Source organism: Pelodiscus sinensis, chromosome 2, assembly GCF_052426305.1.
Source record: "Pelodiscus sinensis isolate ZL-2025 chromosome 2, ASM5242630v1, whole genome shotgun sequence".
Taxonomy (NCBI): Eukaryota; Metazoa; Chordata; order Testudines; family Trionychidae; genus Pelodiscus; species Pelodiscus sinensis.
In genome coordinates this window covers 259,308,877-259,329,955 of record NC_143053.1, presented here as the reverse complement: position 1 = coordinate 259,329,955, position 21,079 = coordinate 259,308,877, and the positions used below count along the sequence as shown (strand labels likewise).

The following is a 21,079-nucleotide window of genomic DNA, read 5'->3' as shown; positions in this document are numbered from 1 at the left end:
GGGGGGCTGTGTCTGTCTCTGGGCTGGAGCCTTGGGTGCAGTGCAGAGAGCCAGGAGCCTGAACCCTGTGTGGAAACCACTTCAAGCCAGGGCGGGCACCTCCCCCCTGTTCTCCCTCTCGGCCCTGTCCCCACTCTGAGCGGGGGGGGGGGGTGCTGGGCAGGACAGGAGGACGGGGGCGGACAGACAGCCGCAGCCGCGGGGGGAGGGGTGTGCCTGCAGCAGGCACTGCTCAGACAGGGGAGGCAGCGGCCGTGCGGGCTGCATCCCCCCCCCCCCCCCACACACACACTCCCCCTCGCAGGGCAGCGGCAGCTCAGCCGGCGTCAGCATCCGCGCGCGGCCGCCGGGAGCCCAGGGCTGCGCAGCGCTCGGCTCCGCCGGAGCAGCCGGGCGCGGGAGCCGGGAGCCGGGAGCCGGGAGCCGGCCGGGCCATGCCGCTGCGGCGCCTCGGGGGCTGAGCGCGGGGCCGTCGGGGCGGGGGGCTCGCTCGGCCCCTGCCACCATGGGACGCGCCGCCGGCGCCGCCGGGGGACCTGCCCTGCTGCTGGCTCTCGCCCTGCTCCTCGCGGCCGGCCCGGGGCCGGCTCCCGGTAGGTGCCCGCGGGGGTCCCGATCCGCCGGGCGGGGAAGCCCCGGGGCGGGGCGGGGGGCAAACCCCGAGGTTTCGTGTTGGAAGAATGTGGGGGGGCAGAGAAAGGGGGGGCTGGATGCCTCTGCCCCCCCCGTCCCTCTGGGGCACGTGTGTGTGTCGGGAGAATGGGGGTCCCCGCGCCGCGCATGCTGGGGGAAATGGGGACCCCTCTCGGCCAGGGGGCATGGGGGGCCCCTCGGAATGGGGATCCCCTATCGGCCATGGTGCATGTAGGGGGAAAATGGGGGACCCTCACAGTCATAGTGCATGTGGGGTGGGGGAAATGGGGGACCCTCTCGGCCATGGTGCATTTTGGGGGGCAGAATGGGGGTTCCTCTCGGCCATGGTGCATGGGGGGCCCCTCGGAATGGGGACCCCTCTCGGCCATGGTGCATTGGGGGGCAGAATGGGGGTTCCTCTCGGCCATGGTGTGTGTGGGGGTGGGGAAATGGGGACCCCTCTCGGCCATGGTGCATTTGGGGGGGCAGAATGGGGGTTCCTCTCGGCCATGGTGCGTGTGGGGGGAGAGACTGGGGACCCCTTTCGGCTCTGGTTCACGTGTGACCTGTAGGAATGGGGGGGCAGGGCAGACTTGAACCCGTGTGGCAGAGGGAAATTGGGTCTTGACTGAGGTGGAGTCAGGTCCTGAAGCCCCTCTTGCCTTCCCCTCCCCCGCGTGCAAAATTTCCGGATTCGGGTTTCTTTTCGAAGGAGAGTTTTGGGTTTTTTTCCCTCTTTTTAAGCACAGGTGCCGAGCCCCTCGGTCCCCCCGGAGCCGTTTACCCCGGGCCGTGGTGGTGCCTCCGTCGTGCAGCCAGGGCTGGCGGGTTTTTCTGAGGGATGGGCTCTGGGGATGATGTGGGGGCAGTTCTCTTGCCTGCACTCGGGCGAGGCGGCGGCAGGGGCGAGGGGAGACGGCGTAGATCGCAGTGGTCCCTTCTGGCTTGAGCATCTGTGATACAGCTCACGTCTCCGCGACAAGGGCCATTTCATTGCAGGGGCCTTCAGCCTTGGGAAGTCATAAGGAAGCCCCTTCCGTCCCCTCCCCCACGCGAAAACAGGGCAAAAAACCCTTCCGATTGTGTGTTTTCAGCAGTAGCTGTGTAAAATGCTTGAATGGTGCCTAGGAGGACCGTGGAGTAGGTCACAGGCGGGCGGGCGGGCAGAGGTTAGGATGCTGCTGGCTTTCCCCAGTCCTGCTAAGGTTCATAGGCCTGGGCGACCCTGCCCAAAATACACCCTCCCGCGGCCCTCCTATCCGCTGCATGTCCTGCTCCACAAGGTTACAGGGAGACCGGCAGAAATGTGGGTCCCTCCCCAGACAGGAATGGAAAAAGGAAGCCAGAGTGGGGAGGAGATGGAATTGGGCACAAACTTTCCCGTTTTCTTCCCTGCAGCCGATGGTGCTTTACTATAATTGAAATGTGGGGGAAAACCATGAATCAAAGAGAGCGAGCGAGTGAGCGTGGGGGAGTGTGGGAGAAAGCTTGAGCTCCAAGGAAGGCTGAATTTAGCAAATGCAGACGCTATTTTTACCAGGGTGTCTGTTGTTCGGAAAACAATGATTGGTTTTGAAATGATGGCATGAACGTTTGCACGGGTGTCTGGTGAGCTGGGGCGGCGGTGGGGAGAGTGCTCTTTGGGCGTGCAAAGGTGCTGGTTTTATATGCAGTGTCCATGGAGCGCGCACGCACACACACACACACACACTCACACTCACACTCCTCCATGATTTGCAGCTCCTCTTGAACACAAACACACACACACTCCTGCTTGTGATTTGCAGCCCCTCTTGAACACACACACACACACTCCTGCTTGTGATTTGCAGCCCCTCTTGAACACAAACACACACACACTCCTGCTTGTGATTTGCAGCCCCTCTTGAACACACACACACACACACTCCTGCTTGTGATTTGCAGCCCCTCTTGAACACGAACACATACACACACACACCCCTGTGATTTGCAGCCCCCCTTGAACACACACACTCACTCACTCACCCTGTGATTTGCAGCCCCTTTTGAACGTGCGCGCACACACACACGCACACGCACACTCACTCCTACCTGTGATTTGCAGCCCCTCTTGAACAGACACACACACGCTCGCTCACTCATTCACCCCTGTGATTTGCAGCCCCACTTGAACGCCCTGTCTGATGCTTTTTTTCTTTCCCACATAACCTGTAGCCTCCAAAAGGCACCCAGAGCGCCAGAACATCTCGGACGTGCCAGGGGCTGGCTGGGAGGGCACCCCGTCATTCCTGGACAGAGGCAGGGAACAGAGGCCCCAGGGCCATGCCACTGGAGCAGGGGAAAACAGCTCCACAGCGGAGCCTATGGAGGCAGACGGAGTGAAGGAATTCCGGAGACAGACACCTGCTGATCTCCCAGGGCTGGCAGTGGGAGGCGTCGGCACGGCTGCTGCAGCATCCGCCGACCAAGTCAGCGGCCTCTCCGGAGCAGGGATCTCTGTGCGGTATTATCCGGGCGGGATTCGCCAGGAGAACAATGAATCATCAGTCTGTTCGGGATGCCCCGGGGGGCCTGACAGCCAGAGTGCCTGGCCCCTGAAGCCTTTGTTGGCTAAGGACAATGAGGGGCCCATGGAAGTCTCCTCAGGCGTGACTAGTGTGACTTGGCCTGTGAACGGAGAGGCCGTTGCTTTGGCATTAAGTGACACAAAGGGAGTGCCGGGGAGCGCCGGCCCTGACAGCCAGGAGGAGGCCGGGAGCGGAGAGCAGCCTGCTGGGGCCTCTTCAGGCGGTGCAGGGAGTCCGGCGGCGTCCGTGGCGCTCACGGTCACCCCGCCGGCCTCCCAGAGCCCCGCAGAGAGGGCGGGCGCAGACGGCGCGTCGACCGGAGCAGGCCTCAGCTCAGACTCGGCCGAGACGGACCTGCTGCTGGAGGCCTTTGGGGAAGTGGTGCTGCAGCCCCCCACCCCCGGCGGCCAGGCCCCGGAGCTGGGCACCCAGACGCCGAGCAGCGCCGGGCTGGCTCAGGACTCCGCCCAGAAGCAGGAACCTCTGGAGCTGTGGTTGGCGTCCTCCAGCAGCTCCCCAGCCCAGGGTGCTGTAGGCGGCACGGATCGAACCTGGCTCAATCCCGAGGTGTCTCCGGGTTCCCCTTTGGCCGCCACGTCCCCCGTCCATGCTCTCGAGTCCCCTGAGCCTCCCTCAGATCAGTCGGTCTCCGAGATCATCGACATTGACTATTACGACCTCTTTGAGGGGGAGAGCCGGGGCGGGGGCGGGGGCCTGGAGGACGTCCCTGCCGGGGGCCCCAACTCCCCCAAGAGGAAGCCGGGTGACAAGGCGACGTCCTGGGCCATTCACGAGCTCTACGACGACTTCACGCCCTTCGACGAGTCGGATTTCTACCCCACCACCTCCTTCTACACGGACGGGGACGAGGATGGCGAGGACGACGAGCTGGAGGAGGAGGAGGAGGAGGAGGAGGGGGGAGGCGGGCCGAGACGGGACCTGAACGATGAGAACGACGCCGAGCTGCCCACCCCGGCCACGCCCAAGATCCAGACCATGGTGCAGCAGGCGGAGCCCACCAGCCGCCGCTACGTCATCCCGCCGCTCCAGACCTTCATCCTCTCGGGGGGCGGCGCCACGTCCGGGCCGCGCCCGGCAGAGACCAGCAAGGACCTGGGCCAGTCGGCCATGGCGGCGGGGCCAGGCAGCGAGAACGGCACCGAGTGCAGAAGTGGCTACGTCAGGTATAACAACTCCTGCAAATCCGTCTGCGACATCTTCCCCAGCTACTGCCACAACGGGGGCCAGTGCTACCTGGTGGAAAGCTTGGGCGCCTTCTGCAGGTAAGCGCCCCCACCGGGGCTGCCGGGAGTCCGAAACCGGCCATGTGACCCGGGCGGGGTCCCTATGCAAACCCAAACCCAAAGAAAGCGCCCCAGAATCAGGGCACGTGGCGGCAGAGCGTGCTGTCAGGTTGCAATCCGGGGGCGTTCCTGGCCAAACTCAGGGCAGAAGGGAGATGTTTTCGTTTGAGGTTTGAAGGGAGGTGGAAAGATGCGGGAAGAGGCTGCCCCAAGGGTGCCAGCAAGGCATGTGCAGCACAAGGGGCAAAGGAGCAGAGCGAGGAATTCACTAGGTGCGCGATGTGGTTTGAACCATGCTAGGCCACACTGGGAGGCTGCTTAGGCCCAGTCCTGGCATACACGGGTTGATCAAAAATTGAGAGAGGGAAGAGGCCCCAGCAAAAACGAGGCCTTCTTGGGAGCAGCGTGGCACCTTCCAGTTATTGGGCTCTCTAAGCATCTGAGAGACCAAATTCAGGTGGCATTTGATAGGAGACAATACACGAAATGTGGTGATGGCTGTTATTAGGTGAGCATGCTTGAATCGGCTTCTGATCCCTACCTGAGGACCCCGTTCGCAGTGTGTTTGGGCATCTGCCTGTCTCATAGCCACTGTCATGCCCATTGTCTCGTGAAACTGACCCATGGAGTGGTTAAGTGACTTGTCCAAGGGGGCACAGGAGGTCTGTGTCAGAGCAAGGAATGGAACACCAGTTTCTCAAGTCCTAGAGAAGGGCTCTAACCACCTGACTTTTCTTTCCCTCCAGCACTCTGGGGTAAATCTGAAGTAACTCCTTTGCCTTTGGCCACACAGGTGCGCATCCTGCCTGCATATACGGAGATGTTCACACTGAGTATGTCTACACTGCATTCCTCTTTCGAGAGAGGAATGCAATTGCAGGCGAGTGAAATTGCAAATGAAGCGCGGATTTGAATTTCCCGTGCCTCATTTGCATAATCTCATCCGGCCGCTTTTTCGAAATACCCTATTTCGAAAGACAAAATGCTGTTGAGATGCAGTTATTTCGAGAAAAAAACCCTTCTTTCGAAATAACCCTTAAACCTTGTTTTTGAAGGAATAAGGGTTATTTCGAAAGAAGGGTTTTTTCGAAATAACCCCGTCTAGACTGCGTTTTTTCTTTCGAAATAGGATATTTCGAAAAAGCGCTCGGATGCGATGATGCAAATGAAGCGCGGGAAATTCAAATCCGCGCTTCATTTGCAATTTCGCTCGCCTGCATTTGCATTCCTCCCTCGAAAGAGCAATGCAGTGCAGACATACTCAGTGTGGCGGAAGTTCTGACCTTTTGATACCGGAGAATGGGAGAAAGAGAAGGGAGATGCAGCGGCTGTGGTGAGAAGAGGGCAGGACAGGACTGCAGGTGACCTCTGCCGTGTAGCCGGGGGATAAAATTGCAGCCGATACTAGGCAGTTTTGTGGACAGGAGAGGCTATTTAACCTCCAGGGAGTTCTTGTAGTGGATTCGTTCTTCCTGAACGCCCCTGCACATGTTCATAATGCAGCCAAGTGCTCGCTGAGTGGTGCCGGGAGCATGGGGACGGGTGCACGGGGAGCTGCCGTGACAGGCCCATGGTTCTGCTCCCCGCGGATGGGAGCCTAGATGTTGGAACGGCCCAGTGGAAAGGCTCTTGAGTTACTTTTCTGTTGGGCTCCATGTGAAACAGGTTGTCCAGTGGGGTCCATGGGTTTCCCTTCCCTTCCCTTCCCTTCCCTTCCCTTCCCTTCCCTTCCCTTCCCTTCGTGCGTGTTCAGCACCGGAGCCTCCAAGCCCTTTCCAGCAGCCTCACACCTGTCCTGTGTGGATTGCTCTCTCTCACCCTCTGCCCCTGGCTGAGAGCGGTGTGTCTTTTGGGAGGCGGTGGTCACGCTGCAGTGTGTTTATACGGTGAAGGTGAGTCGGAGCAGGGCGACCAGCTGTGTGCTTGTGGGGGTCCTTAGCGGGTCCCACATGCTCAGACTAACCCTGGAGCACGCCCTGCCTCTCGCACAGGTGAGTGGTGCCCTGTGATGTCGGAGGGGCACCGCTTTTAGATACACTGGACCACGGGGCTCTTTGAAGATAAGGGTCGAGACTTTGATCCCGGCGTGAGGTTCTGTGGGGAGCCAGTGTAGTCCATAGAGGTCAGTGCATAGATTCATATGGCCCGAGCACTGAGTCTGACCTTTTGTCTGCTACGGGTCTGGCAAACTCCCTAAGTATCATTCCTAGAGCAGATCTTTAGAAAGACCTCCAATATGGATAGAAAAGCTGCCTGCATGTGTTCTCAAGCAATTCCCAATCATCATTTGCATTTCGCCAATTACATTCTTCCTCCCAGCTGATCTGGCTCCTTGTTTCCGGCTTTGTGACATTGACTCTTTCGAAGCCCCATGAGCGTGTATGTCGCTGGTCTGGACTTCGTTCTGTTTGCACCGTATCAGTGTGATCAAGTCGTGATCACTTGTGCCTAAGCCACCGTTAATGGTTCGTTCTGTGAGCCAGGCCCCTTTACCTGTCAAGATAAGGTCTAACACGGAATTTCCCTCCCTTGGACGCAACCAGTGTTCCCTCTACGACACGCACTTGTGCGCCCACTCAGGAGAGATTCAAATGCCTAGCTACTGCTTTGTTTCCACTAGCAGTGCACGTTCACACATGCCTCAGTGCACATAAACATTTATTCCGCACATGGATGGAAAAGATTGGCGGGAACACTGGAGGCAACACTTTTCAGTTACGGAATAATGGTAAGACATTCCAAGGATATTTTGCACTCCAATTGAAGCTCCCCGTGACACTGGAGAGACAAACGCTTGCAGATCTGGTCATTCTGTTCCCTGCTGTGATTTGATGGTCTCTAGCAGTCACTTAATACCCCGTCTTGTGTGTGATTCATTAGGGCGTTGGCCCATAAGCATTCAAGACCGCTTTCTTCCTAGTGGTCAGCAACTCGGAAACAGGTGATGATGGTTTTAACAGTGCGCCCCTCTTTTTCCCACTCCATGCTTCCAAAGCAGGACTATAACCGCTGATTTTATCACTCCAGTCATGCCAATCACCCCACCAGGTTTCAGTGTTACCAACCGGATCTAATTGATGGCCAGATATGATCTGTTTCGATTCGTTGCCTTTGTAATATATGCAGGCTCCTAGCAGGGATGTTAAAGACTAGTCAACTAGTCGACTATCTGGTAAGCATTTGCTTATACAGGATAGTCTCTCGACTAGTCAACTAGTTGATTCCCCCCCACCTTGCTGCCTCTATAAGATAGAGGCAGCAAAGGAGGGAGGAGGTACTTCAAAGCGGCAGCACCACACAGCTGAGCTGGGGATCAGCTATGCGGTGGCTGCCCCTTTGAAACGCCGCCTCTGCGTTTCAAAGGGGCAGCCGTGGACCCTGGGGTCTGCTGGGGACTTCCCAGCTGATCCAGTTCTGGGGAAATGCCGCGCAGAACCCGGAATCAGCTGGGCAGTTTCCAGCTGACCCCGGGCTCCTGGGGCTCTTGTACATTTCAAAAGAGGAATGCAGAAGTGCCTATCGAGTAGTCGATGGAAGTTCCATCGACTACTCGACTAGTCAATCAACCGCATTTTAACATCCCTAGCTCCTAGCATTGATGAATAGGCACTTCAGGGGTTTCTTCTCTTCGTTTCCTTTGGTTCCGTCATTACTGTTGTTCCCCACATGTTGATTTTGTCTCTGGGTGCCCGGATCTTTTCTCTTTTTTACCCTTCCCTTTTGTTCCCTGTAAGATGCGCACTTGTGCGGCCGCTCAGGAGAGATTCCGATGCTGCCCTCCTGATTAGCAGAGTGCCCACAGCTAGTGTTTTGTTTCCACTAGCGGTGAACATTCCCATATGCCTCAGCGCGCGCGCAGAATTATTCCACACACCCATGGAAAAGAGTAGCGGGAACATTGGAGGCAGCCCTTTTCAGTCACAGAATAGTGGTAGGACGTTCCAGGATATTTTGCACTCAAATTGAAGTTCCCCATGATGGTGCTGTCCCCTCGCCTGTCTAATCCAGCCAGCCTGTTCCCCAGGAGATCGGGTCCCTTTCTAGTGTGGGGAGGCCTTGCCCCATAGAAGGTGGACCAGTGTTCCCCAAACCCATGACCCTGCCCCTTGGCTCACAGTGCTCACTGGAGCCTGTGCTGCTGAGGAGATGGGCTGTAGCGGGCGGGTCCCAGATGCAGAGTGGAAGACCCATTTCTCACTCGGGGGGTGAGCGGTGGAAAACCCCCGTGAACCCCCCAGCTCCCTGGGGCTGATCCCACCAGTCTCGGCTCCCACGTTCCGTCCTGCCCTGTTTGAAAGGCTTTGAGTGTAGGGGCATGTCCTGCGGAGGCTCCTTCACAGCTGGGCGCGAGCCGATTCCTGTTTCCCTTTGATTCCTGGCGCCCCTTATCGAGTCCGAGGTCTGTTCACAGGCTCCGTCCCCAGGGCTGGCTTTGGTCTGTAAAGTCTGGGGCTGGGCCCAAACTCTCCTCCCTGAGCCCGGGCGCAGCTTGGACTGGGAGCTCACGTCTGCCTTGACTTTCGAGTGGAACAGTCTCTTCCCACACCCTGCCGAGAGGCCGGGCTCTTGCTGGGTCTGCCCGCAACAGGGGCTGGTGGTGGGCAAGTCAGTTCCCGGGCTGCCTCTGCCCAATTGCTTAGTTCTGAGTCCTTGTGAGCTGCCCAGTGGTGGGGTGGTGGGCACCCCAGAGAAATCCCCTATTGAGCCACCCGGACGCCCCCTCTCCCCCAGACGTGGGGAGCCTGCTTCCACAGCCGGGGTTGCGTTGGGCTCTGCACTGCCGTGCTGGGGGGGACCCCATTCCCCCCCCCCCAGATGTCTCCAGATGCAGCAGATCATCTGCAGTCATAACCCTAGGGGAGAATGTGTCTCTGAGTGATGGTGGGGCGGCAGCGCCTCTAGCCACAAGGTGGGGGGGACCCTTCTGCTCCCCACGCCTGAGGCCCAGCCCAGGGTCACACAGGGAGCCGGGCGGAATCAGGAATTGACCCCGTCTCACGCGGGACGGAGCCTCCGCTGCGCCTGCCCGCCCCCGGGGCGCTGGCTCACTGCCAGGCCGAGCGCCGCCTGCCCAAGCGGCTTCGTTCCCTTAGCTGTCGATAACCACCCTTAGCAGCGACCGCTGAGCTCCCGCTCCCCCCGGCTCCACAGCCCCGGGTACCCACCCAGCTCCGCCAGCCCCCCGCCCGCCTTATCTTTGCCACTGCAGTCCCATCCCTGGGGGGGTGCCGGGGCAACAGAAGGCCCCTCTCTGCCGTCAGGCCCCCTCCGCCGGAAAGCGGCGCTGGAGGGAGACGCCTGCTGCCGACGGCCCTTTTCCGTCCCATCCGCGCGCCCCGCGTGGGCCCCAGGGTGCCGGCGCTGGCGTGGGGCTGAGCGGGCTGGGCGACGCTCCGGCAAGGCGCCGGCGACTGCTACGCCCCAGAGCAGCTTCGCTCCCAGCAGCCTTCCAGGAGAGCGGCTCCTGGCCCAGCCCCTGTGGCGGGGGCAGCCTGTTCCCTTGCTGTCTCCATGTCTTGAGTTAGGGAGAGGGCAGGCCAGGTCCCTGAGCACCGGCAGGGTGAGGAGGGAGAGGGGGAAGGGTTTCCTCATCCGTCCCTGCCCCCCAGGGCTTAGCCGGGCAGGAATTAGGTCAGTGCTGCTCTGCCGAGCCGTGCACTGCGATGCTCCGGTGTTGCTAATCGGCACTGGCAGACTGTGCTGGAGGAAAGCCAGGGCGGCTGTTGATGGGCCGCTGCCATGTATACTATGTGCACAGGGGAAGGCCAGGCGTGTGATACATGCCAGATTTCCTGTGTGCACAGGGGAAGGCCATGAATGTAAGATATGCCATGTACCCCCATGCAGAGAGGAAGGCTATGTGTGTAATATGTGGCATATACCCTGCGTGCAATAGGAGGAGGCCATGCATATATTATACGCCTTCTACTTTGCCACCCAAGCAATGTATGGGAAGTGCTGCATGTGTACATGGGAAGGTCATGTGTGTACACGTGGCAGGTGCCCCAGGTGCACTGGGAAGAGGAGATGTGTGCAGTCTACAGCATGTCCCTGGTGCACATGGGGAGGGTGAGTGTGTGATGTGTGACACGCAGTGTGCACGTGCCCTGTGTGCAGGGGGGAGAGGCCCCGCTGTATATTTATTTAGAGACAAGAATGGAATGTAAATGGAGCCCACCCGGGGCTGACGTGCCGGATCACGGCTCTGGAGGGACGTGATTGGCTCACCCGGGGCTGACGTGCTGGATCACGGCTCTGGAGGGACGTGATTGGCTCACCTGGGCTAACGTGCCGGATCACAGCTCTGGAGGGACGTGATTGGCTCGCCCGGGGCTGACGTGCTGGATCACGGCTCTGGAGGGATGTGATTGGCTCACCCGAGCTGACGTGCTGGATCACGGCTCTGGAGGGACGTGATTGGCTCACCTGGGCTGACGTGCCGGATCACGGCTCTGGAGGGACGTGATTGGCTCACCCGGGCTGACGTGCCGGATCATGGCTCTGGAGGGACGTGATTGGCTCACCAGGGCTGACGTGCTGGATCACGGCACCTTCTGGAGTGGGGATCTGGGCACTCCCAGGGGCCGTGGGGAGAAAATCAGCTGAGGAGCAGGAGGGGGAGGCGATAGCGATGAGCGCCAGGCGAGGACGTAGCGTGATGGGTCTGGGAGTGGCAGGCTCATCCCTGCAGGGAAAGCCACCCCCACCCTCCAACCCTGGCGCAGAGGTGAGTCCGAGGGGTCCCCATATGGGTGAAGGTTTCCTGCAGTGAAGGAGGGGATGCAGGGTTGGGGGGGTTGGGGTGTAGGCGGGGGTGTGGGGACGGGGGGTAGGAGCGCAGGAGAGAGGTGAAGTAGGGGGTGCAGGGTCGGGGGGTCGGGGTGTAGGAGGGGGGTGTGGGGCCTGGTGGGGTAGGAGCGCAGGAGAGAGGTGAAGGAGGGGGTGCAGGGTCTGGGGGAGTAGGGGTGTAGGAGGGGGTGTGAGGCTGGGGGGGGTAGGAGCGTGGGGGGGTGCAGGGTTTGGGGGTTTAGGGGTATAGGAAGCAGAGGGTGTGGGGCCAGGGGGTAGGAGCGCAGGAGAGAGGTGAAGGAGGGGATGCAGGGTAGGGGAGGGGTAGGGGTGTAGGCAGAGGTGTGGGGCCTGGTGGGGTAGGAGCACAGGAGAGAGGTGAAGGAGGGGATGCAGGGTCAGGGGGTCGGGGTGTAGGCGGGGGTGTGGGGACGGGGGGTAGGAGCGCAGGAGAGAGGTGAAGGAGGGGATGCAGGGTCAGGGGGTCGGGCTGTAGGCGGGGGTGTGGGGACGGGGGGTAGGAGCGCAGGAGAGAGGTGAAGGAGGGGATGCAGGGTCAGGGGGTCGGGGTGTAGGCGGGTGTGTGGGGACGGGGGGTAGGAGCGCAGGAGAGAGGTGAAGGAGGGGATGCAGGGTCAGGGGGTCGGGGTGTAGGCGGGGGTGTGGGGACGGGGTGTAGGAGCGCAGGAGAGAGGTGAAGGAGGGGATGCAGGGTCGGGGGGTCGGGGTGTAGGCGGGGGTGTGGGGACGGGGGGTAGGAGTGCAGGAGAGAGGTGAAGGAGGGGATGCAGGGTCAGGGGGTCGGGGTGTAGGCGGGGGTGTGGGGCCAGGGGGTAGGAGCACAGGAGAGAGGTGAAGGAGGGGATGCAGGGTCAGGGGGTCGGGGTGTAGGCGGGGGTGTGGGGACGGGGGGTAGGAGCGCAGGAGAGAGGTGAAGGAGGGGATGCAGGGTCAGGGGGTCGGGGTGTAGGCGGGGGTGTGGGGCCAGGGGGTAGGAGCACAGGAGAGAGGTGAAGGAGGGGATGCAGGGTCAGGGGGTCGGGGTGTAGGCGGGTGTGTGGGGACGGGGGGTAGGAGCGCAGGAGAGAGGTGAAGGAGGGGATGCAGGGTCAGGGGGTCGGGGTGTAGGCGGGGGTGTGGGGACGGGGGGTAGGAGCGCAGGAGAGAGGTGAAGGAGGGGATGCAGGGTCCGGGGGTCGGGGTGTAGGCGGGGGTGTGGGGACGGGGGGTAGAACACAGGAGAGAGGTGAAGGAGGGGATGCAGGGTCAGGGGGTCGGGGTGTAGGCGGGGTGTGGGGACAGGGGGTAGGAGCGCAGGAGAGAGGTGAAGGAGGGGATGCAGGGTCAGGGGGTCGGGGTGTAGGCGGGGGTGTGGGGACGGGGGGTAGGAGCGCAGGAGAGAGGTGAAGGAGGGGATGCAGGGCCGGGGGGTCGGGGTGTAGGCGGGGGTGTGGGGACGGGGGGTAGGAGCGCAGGAGAGAGGTGAAGGAGGGGATGCAGGGTCAGGGGGTCGGGGTGTAGGCGGGGGTGTGGGGACGGGGGGTAGGAGCGCAGGAGAGAGGTGAAGGAGGGGATGCAGGGTCAGGGGGTCGGGGTGTAGGCGGGGGTGTGGGGACGGGGGGTAGGAGCGCAGGAGAGAGGTGAAGGAGGGGATGCAGGGTCAGGAGGTCGGGGTGTAGGCGGGGGTGTGGGGACGGGGGGTAGGAGCACAGGAGAGAGGTGAAGGAGGGGATGCAGGGTCAGGGGGTCGGGGTGTAGGCGGGGTGTGGGGACGGGGGGTAGGAGCGCAGGAGAGAGGTGAAGGAGGGGATGCAGGGTCGGGGGGTCGGGGTGTAGGCGGGGGTGTGGGGACGGGGGGTAGGAGCGCAGGAGAGAGGTGAAGGAGGGGATGCAGGGTCGGGGGGGTCGGGGTGTAGGCGGGGGTGTGGGGACGGGGGGTAGGAGCGCAGGAGAGAGGTGAAGGAGGGGATGCAGGGTCAGGGGGTCGGGGTGTAGGCGGGAGTGTGGGGACGGGGGGTAGGAGCGCAGGAGAGAGGTGAATGAGGGGATGCAGGGTCAGGGGGTCGGGGTGTAGGCGGGGGTGTGGGGACGGGGGGTAGGAGGGCAGGAGAGAGGTGAAGGAGGGGATGCAGGGTCAGGGGGTCGGGGTGTAGGCGGGGGTGTGGGGACGGGGGTAGGAGCGCAGGAGAGAGGTGAAGGAGGGGATGCAGGGTCAGGGGTCGGGGTGTAGGCGGGGGTGTGGGGACGGGGGGTAGTAGCGCAGGAGAGAGGTGAAGGAGGGGATGCAGGGTCAGGGGGTCGGGGTGTAGGCGGGGGTGTGGGGACGGGGGGTAGGAGCACAGGAGAGAGGTGAAGGAGGGGATGCAGGGTCGGGGGGTCGGGGTGTAGGCGGGGGTGTGGGGACGGGGGGTAGGAGCACAGGAGAGAGGTGAAGGAGGGGATGCAGGGTCGGAGGGTCGGGGTGTAGGCGGGGGTGTGGGGATGGGGGGTAGGAGCGCAGGAGAGAGGTGAAGGAGGGGATGTAGGGTCAGGGGGTCGGGGTGTAGGCGGGGGTGTGGGGACGGGGGGTAGGAGCGCAGGAGAGAGGTGAAGGAGGGGATGCAGGGTCCGGGGGTCGGGGTGTAGGCGGGGGTGTGGGGACGGGGGGTAGGAGCGCAGGAGAGAGGTGAAGGAGGGGATGCAGGGTCAGGGGGTCGGGGTGTAGGCGGGGGTGTGGGGACGGGGGGTAGGAGCTCAGGAGAGAGGTGAAGGAGGGGATGCAGGGTCAGGGGGTCGGGGTGTAGGCGGGGGTGTGGGGACGGGGTGTAGGAGCGCAGGAGAGAGGTGAAGGAGGGGATGCAGGGTCGGGGGGTCGGGGTGTAGGCGGGGGTGTGGGGACGGGGGGTAGGAGTGCAGGAGAGAGGTGAAGGAGGGGATGCAGGGTCAGGGGGTCGGGGTGTAGGCGGGGGTGTGGGGACGGGGGGTAGGAGCGCAGGAGAGAGGTGAAGGAGGGGATGCAGGGTCAGGGGGTCGGGGTGTAGGCGGGGGTGTGGGGACGGGGGGTAGGAGCGCAGGAGAGAGGTGAAGGAGGGGATGCAGGGTCAGGGGGTCGGGGTGTAGGCGGGGGTGTGGGGCCAAGGGGTAGGAGCACAGGAGAGAGGTGAAGGAGGGGATGCAGGGTCAGGGGGTCGGGGTGTAGGCGGGGGTGTGGGGACGGGGGGTAGGAGCGCAGGAGAGAGGTGAAGGAGGGGATGCAGGGTCAGGGGGTCGGGGTGTAGGCGGGGGTGTGGGGCCAGGGGGTAGGAGCACAGGAGAGAGGTGAAGGAGGGGATGCAGGGTCAGGGGGTCGGGGTGTAGGCGGGGGCGTGGGGACGGGGGGTAGGAGCGCAGGAGAGAGGTGAAGGAGGGGATGCAGGGTCAGGGGGTCGGGGTGTAGGCGGGGGTGTGGGGACGGGGGGTAGGAGCGCAGGAGAGAGGTGAAGGAGGGGATGCAGGGTCCGGGGGTCGGGGTGTAGGCGGGGGTGTGGGGACGGGGGGTAGGACACAGGAGAGAGGTGAAGGAGGGGATGCAGGGTCAGGGGGTTGGGGTGTAGGTGGGGTGTGGGGACGGGATGTAGGAGCGCAGGAGAGAGGTGAAGGAGGGGATGCAGGGTCAGGGGGTCGGGGTGTAGGCGGGGGTGTGGGGACGGGGGGTAGGAGCGCAGGAGAGAGGTGAATGAGGGGATGCAGGGTCAGGGGGTCGGGGTGTAGGCGGGGGTGTGGGGACGGGGGGTAGGAGGGCAGGAGAGAGGTGAAGGAGGGGATGCAGGGTCAGGGGGTCGGGGTGTAGGCGGGGGTGTGGGGACGGGGGTAGGAGCGCAGGAGAGAGGTGAAGGAGGGGATGCAGGGTCAGGGGTCGGGGTGTAGGCGGGGGTGTGGGGACGGGGGGTAGTAGCGCAGGAGAGAGGTGAAGGAGGGGATGCAGGGTCAGGGGGTCGGGGTGTAGGCGGGGGTGTGGGGACGGGGGGTAGGAGCACAGGAGAGAGGTGAAGGAGGGGATGCAGGGTCGGGGGGTCGGGGTGTAGGCGGGGGTGTGGGGACGGGGGGTAGGAGCACAGGAGAGAGGTGAAGGAGGGGATGCAGGGTCGGAGGGTCGGGGTGTAGGCGGGGGTGTGGGGATGGGGGGTAGGAGCGCAGGAGAGAGGTGAAGGAGGGGATGTAGGGTCAGGGGGTCGGGGTGTAGGCGGGGGTGTGGGGACGGGGGGTAGGAGCGCAGGAGAGAGGTGAAGGAGGGGATGCAGGGTCCGGGGGTCGGGGTGTAGGCGGGGGTGTGGGGACGGGGGGTAGGAGCGCAGGAGAGAGGTGAAGGAGGGGATGCAGGGTCAGGGGGTCGGGGTGTAGGCGGGGGTGTGGGGACGGGGGGTAGGAGCTCAGGAGAGAGGTGAAGGAGGGGATGCAGGGTCAGGGGGTCGGGGTGTAGGCGGGGGTGTGGGGACGGGGTGTAGGAGCGCAGGAGAGAGGTGAAGGAGGGGATGCAGGGTCGGGGGGTCGGGGTGTAGGCGGGGGTGTGGGGACGGGGGGTAGGAGTGCAGGAGAGAGGTGAAGGAGGGGATGCAGGGTCAGGGGGTCGGGGTGTAGGCGGGGGTGTGGGGACGGGGGGTAGGAGCGCAGGAGAGAGGTGAAGGAGGGGATGCAGGGTCAGGGGGTCGGGGTGTAGGCGGGGGTGTGGGGCCAGGGGGTAGGAGCACAGGAGAGAGGTGAAGGAGGGGATGCAGGGTCAGGGGGTCGGGGTGTAGGCGGGGGTGTGGGGACGGGGGGTAGGAGCGCAGGAGAGAGGTGAAGGAGGGGATGCAGGGTCAGGGGGTCGGGGTGTAGGCGGGGGTGTGGGGACGGGGGGTAGGAGCGCAGGAGAGAGGTGAAGGAGGGGATGCAGGGTCAGGGGGTCGGGGTGTAGGCGGGGGTGTGGGGCCAGGGGGTAGGAGCGCAGGAGAGAGGTGAAGGAGGGGATGCAGGGTCAGGGGGTCGGGGTGTAGGCGGGGGCGTGGGGACGGGGGGTAGGAGCGCAGGAGAGAGGTGAAGGAGGGGATGCAGGGTCAGGGGGTCGGGGTGTAGGCGGGGGTGTGGGGACGGGGGGTAGGAGCGCAGGAGAGAGGTGAAGGAGGGGATGCAGGGTCCGGGGGTCGGGGTGTAGGCGGGGGTGTGGGGACGGGGGGTAGGACACAGGAGAGAGGTGAAGGAGGGGATGCAGGGTCAGGGGGTTGGGGTGTAGGTGGGGTGTGGGGACGGGATGTAGGAGCGCAGGAGAGAGGTGAAGGAGGGGATGCAGGGTCAGGGGGTCGGGGTGTAGGCGGGGGTGTGGGGACGGGGGGTAGGAGCGCAGGAGAGAGGTGAAGGAGGGGATGCAGGGTCCGGGGGTCGGGGTGTAGGCGGGGGTGTGGGGACGGGGGGTAGGAGCGCAGGAGAGAGGTGAAGGAGGGGATGCAGGGTCGGGGGTCGGGGTGTAGGCGGGGCTGTGGGGCCTGGTGGGGTAGGAGCGCAGGAGAGAGGTGAAGGAGGGGATGCAGGGTGGGGGGGGGCAGGATGTGACGTGGGGTGGGGGTGAAATCGCCTGCAGTGTTGCCCAGCCTTTGCTCTGGGACGCTGTCTGGAGTCGGGATGTGACAAGTAGCCAACAAGTCGATTAACCAATGAGTCCAGTTGACTACTCGCGCCCCCCCCCCCTTGCTGCCTCTGATACGAAGGCAACAAGGGGGAGCCGGAACCGGTGCTGGGGGGGAGCTGGTTAAAGGCCAGTTCCCCCAGCACCAGCTATGTGGTGTCGCCTGCCCCCTGCCCCGCACTGCTGCCTCTAATAGAGGTAGTGGTGGGGGCGGGGAGGGGAGCAGGGGCTGGGGAGGCTATGGTGAAGCAGCCTCGGCGTGGACAGAGGCTGCTTCGCGGCAGCTCCTGTCTGGAGGGGAGGTGCTGTCACAAAGCAGCCTCTGTCTGCAACGGCGCCTCCATCCACCTGGGGCTGGGACCCCCCCACCCAGCAGCCTTTGTCTGCGGAGACCTGCCCCTCCCCCCCAGCAGGAACTGCTGCTGCCTCTGTATCAGAGGCAGCAGCACAGGGTGACAGGCAGCTCGTCCGGGAGGGGAGCTGGTTTTTAAACAGGGTCCCCTCATGGCCCAGCTCCCGCCCGGATCCCTGTGCTACTGCCTCTGTTTCCAGCCAGCTCCGCCCCAGGAGAATGGTTTGTGTTGGGAGGGGCTGGTGTGTGCAGAGCCAATGGGAGCCGTCAGTAGCAACCGCAGCTGAGTTATTTTTTTCAGCCCAGCCCGGGGTCACGTTCTAACTGCAGGTGGAAGCAATTCTTGGTACTTCAAAATCCAAGGCCACTTTTTCCTGCAAGTGTTCCTAGGATTGGTGCAGTAATTCATAGAAAAGCTGCACCATGTGAAATGTAGCGTCGAGGCCAGGAATAGAACACACTGGCGCGCCCCCCGGGTGTGAACGGGGAGTGGGCAGGTTAAGCCCTGGGGCCTGTCCTGAGAGGTGTGTTTCTCCGGGGCAGAGGAGCCACACTGGTTCCAGTTGTGGGTGAGAGCAGAGGGGAGAAAGCCAGTGACCAGGACAGACCCCATGGGGAGGGAGAGCGGCTGCAGATCTATTGAGGAGCTAACACCGAGGGTCATGCCCTGGAGTGGCTGCTCCCATCCAGATCGCGCCGCTGGACTCGACAGGCCTGGTCCCAGACATTGCAGGGTTGGGGCTGGGGAGGGTCTGGGGTTATTTCTACAGTCTGTCGTCATTACCTGGGCCTTCCCTGTTGTGCCATGGCGTGCCGGGGTATTAGTTTGTTTGGGAACATGGGACTGGACAGGACCTTCTGGGTCCAGTCATATGGGCCCATTTCGATAGCCCCTGGTTGGGGGACATTCAAAGTCAACGGCTCTTCAGAACATCGGAGCGGCCAATAGGGCTGTCGACATGTCGTTAGCTATACGAATCTTCTCAGCTACGTGCATTTCCCCCCACCCGTGCTGCCTCTGCATCAGAAGCAGCAAGGGGAGGGAGGGAGCAGAAGCCGGTGCTGTGGAGAGTTGGCTTGAAAGCCAGTCTCCCCCCCCCCCCGCACTGGCTCCATGGTGCCGCCTGCCCCACTGATATCAGAGGCAGCGGCACAGGGGAGAGGGGACAGGGGAGGCTGCCGCAAAGCAGCCTCTGTCCGCGGTGGGCCCGAGCTTCCCGTGGACAGGTGCTGCTGCAGGACCAGCCTCAGACTGCGGCCAGCCCGGGCTGCCATGGACAGAGGGCAGCCTTTCCTGTCCCCCCAGCAGCCTCTGGCCGTAGGGAGCTCAGACCCCCCCTGCGGACAGGGAATGGTGCAACCCTGTGCTGCTGCCTCTGTATAAGAGGCAGCAGAGTGGGGGAGCAGGCAGCCGGTCTGCGCAAGGAGCTGATTTTTGAACTGGCTTCCCTGCGGACTGGCTGCTATCTAGCACCCCACACTGCTGCCTCTGCTACAGGCAGGAGGCTCCCCCGGAGTGGGGCCAGAGTGCACTGGCCACCAGCCCCACCCCTGGAGACTATAGAATAGTCAAGTAACCGACAGGGGTTCGTGCGGTTCTCGACTGTTCCATTAACCGGTAGCTCACATCCCTAACGGCCACCCTGGGTCAGACCAGTGCTCCAGACAGCCCAGCCTTCTGGCATGGTCGGTGGCAGGTGCTTCAGAGGGGATGAACAGAACAGAGCAGTTTGGAGTGATCCATCCCTGTGAGTCCAGTCTCAGCTTCTGGCAGCCATAGATTTATGGACACTCAAGGCATGGGGTTGTGCCCCTGCCCATCTTGGCGAATAGCCATTGATGGACTTATCCTCCATCAGCTCACCTAGTTCTTTTCGGAACCCAGTTATACTTTTGGCCTTCACAACATCTGGCAAGGAGTTCCACAGGTCGACTGTGCCTCATGTGAACAAATACTTCCTTACGTTTGTTTTAAACCCACTGCCTATTAATTTCATTGGGTGACCCCTCTATGTCTTGTGAACGGGTACACCACACTTCTTCAAATGGAGTCTGTTCCATGTTCCTAATAATTTGTATTGTCCTTATCCTTTGTCCAGTTGTAATATGGCCTGCTTGAGATGGGGCGACCAGGCCTGCATGCAGCATTCCAGGTGTGGGTGTACCCTGGATTTGTACGGTGACACGTTATGTTCTGGTTTATTATCTATCTCTTTCCCTAATGATTCCTAACATTCTGTAAGCTTGTAGGCTACTGCCGCACACTGAGCAGATGTTTTCAGAGAGCTCTCCACAATGACTCGAAGATCTCCTTGTTGAATGGTAACAGCTAATTTAAACCCCATCATTTTATACGTATAGTTGGGATAATATTTTCCCGTGTGCATCACTTTGCATTTATCAACATTGAATTTCATCTGTCATTTTCTTGCCCAATTATCCAGTTTTGTGAGATACCTTTATCACTCTTCACAGTCAGCTTTGGACTTAACTATCTGGAATCATTTTGTATCATCTGCATATTTTACCACCTCCCTGTTTATCTCTTGTTCTAGACCATTTATGAATATATTGAACAGTACCAGTCCCATTACAGACCTCTGAGACACAACACTAGTTACATAGAATCAGAGAATACTAGGACTGGAAGGGACCTCGAGAGGTCATCGAGTCCAGTCCCCTGCCCCCATGGCAGGACCAAATACTGTCTAGACCATCCCTGATAGACATTTATCTAACCTGCTCTTAAATATCTCCAGAGATGGGGATTCCACAACCTCCCTGGGCAATTTATTCCAGTGTTTGACCACCCTGACAGTTAGGAACTTTTCTCCTGATGTCCAACCTAAACCTCCCTTGCTGCAGTTTAAGCCCATTGCTTCTTGTCCTGTCCTCAGAGGCCAAGATGAACAAGTTTTCTCCCTCCTCCTTAGGACACCCTTTTCGATACCTGAAAACACCCTTTTAGATACCTCACTCCATTGTGAAAACTGACCATTTATTCCTACCCTCCCCCCTCCAGTCAGTTAAGTCGTTATTTATTCACTCTGATTCCATGGCAGCTTCCTTTGCTTACGGGCCTTTAGTGAGGGGCCTTGTCAAAAATCAGCAGGACCAGATGGCATTAACCTAGGAGTACACTGTACCCACTGGATCATCAGCCTTGTCCACATGTTTGTTGACCCCCTCCAAGAATTCCAGTAGATTGATGAGGCATGATTTCCTTTTATAAAAACCATATTGAATTTTGCCCACTGTTTTGTGTTCATCATGATAAGACACGGATGTCCTTTGCGATACCAAGCGTTTTCCTGGTGCTAAAGATAGGCTTCTTGGTCTGCAGTTGTCAGGATCGCTTCTGGAGCCTGTTGCAGAACTTAGCATCACGTTAGCTACCCTCCAGACTGTTGGGAGAGAGACTGAGTTATATACTACGGTTAGTCGTTCTCCAATTTCATAGCTGAGCTCCTTCAGAACTCTTAGGTGAATGCCATCTGGTCCTGGTGACTTTTTACTGTTGAATGTATTAATGTGTTCGAAAACCTCCTCTATTGATACCTCAGGCTAGGACATTCCTCGTATCTGTCACCTAAAAAGAATGGCTCAGATACAGGAATCTCCCTCACAGCCTCTGCAGCGAGGACCAATGCAAAGAATTCATTTAGCTTCTCCACAACAGCCTGGTCTTCCTTGAGTGCTTCTTTATCCCCGGGAGTGTCCAGAGGCCCCACGGATTGCTTGGCAGACTTCCTGCTTCTGATGTACTTAATTATTTGGCCGTTCGTACTCGTGTTTTTTGCTAGTTGCGCTTCAATTTTTTTCCTCTGCCAAATTA

General features: G+C 61.1%; 1 protein-coding gene across 1 annotated transcript in view; it reads left to right on the top strand.

Moving 5' to 3' along the window:
* Window positions 1–284: 284 nt before the first annotated feature.
* Window positions 285–21,079, top strand: part of CSPG5 (chondroitin sulfate proteoglycan 5) — a 38,980-nt gene continuing 18,185 nt past the window's right edge. Inside the window, exons 1-2 of the mRNA XM_075923021.2 lie at window positions 285–593; window positions 2,830–4,465. Of these exons, the coding sequence (XP_075779136.2) occupies window positions 506–593; window positions 2,830–4,465 (1,724 nt within the window). The 5' untranslated portion in view covers window positions 285–505. The remainder of the gene's footprint in view (window positions 594–2,829; window positions 4,466–21,079) is intronic.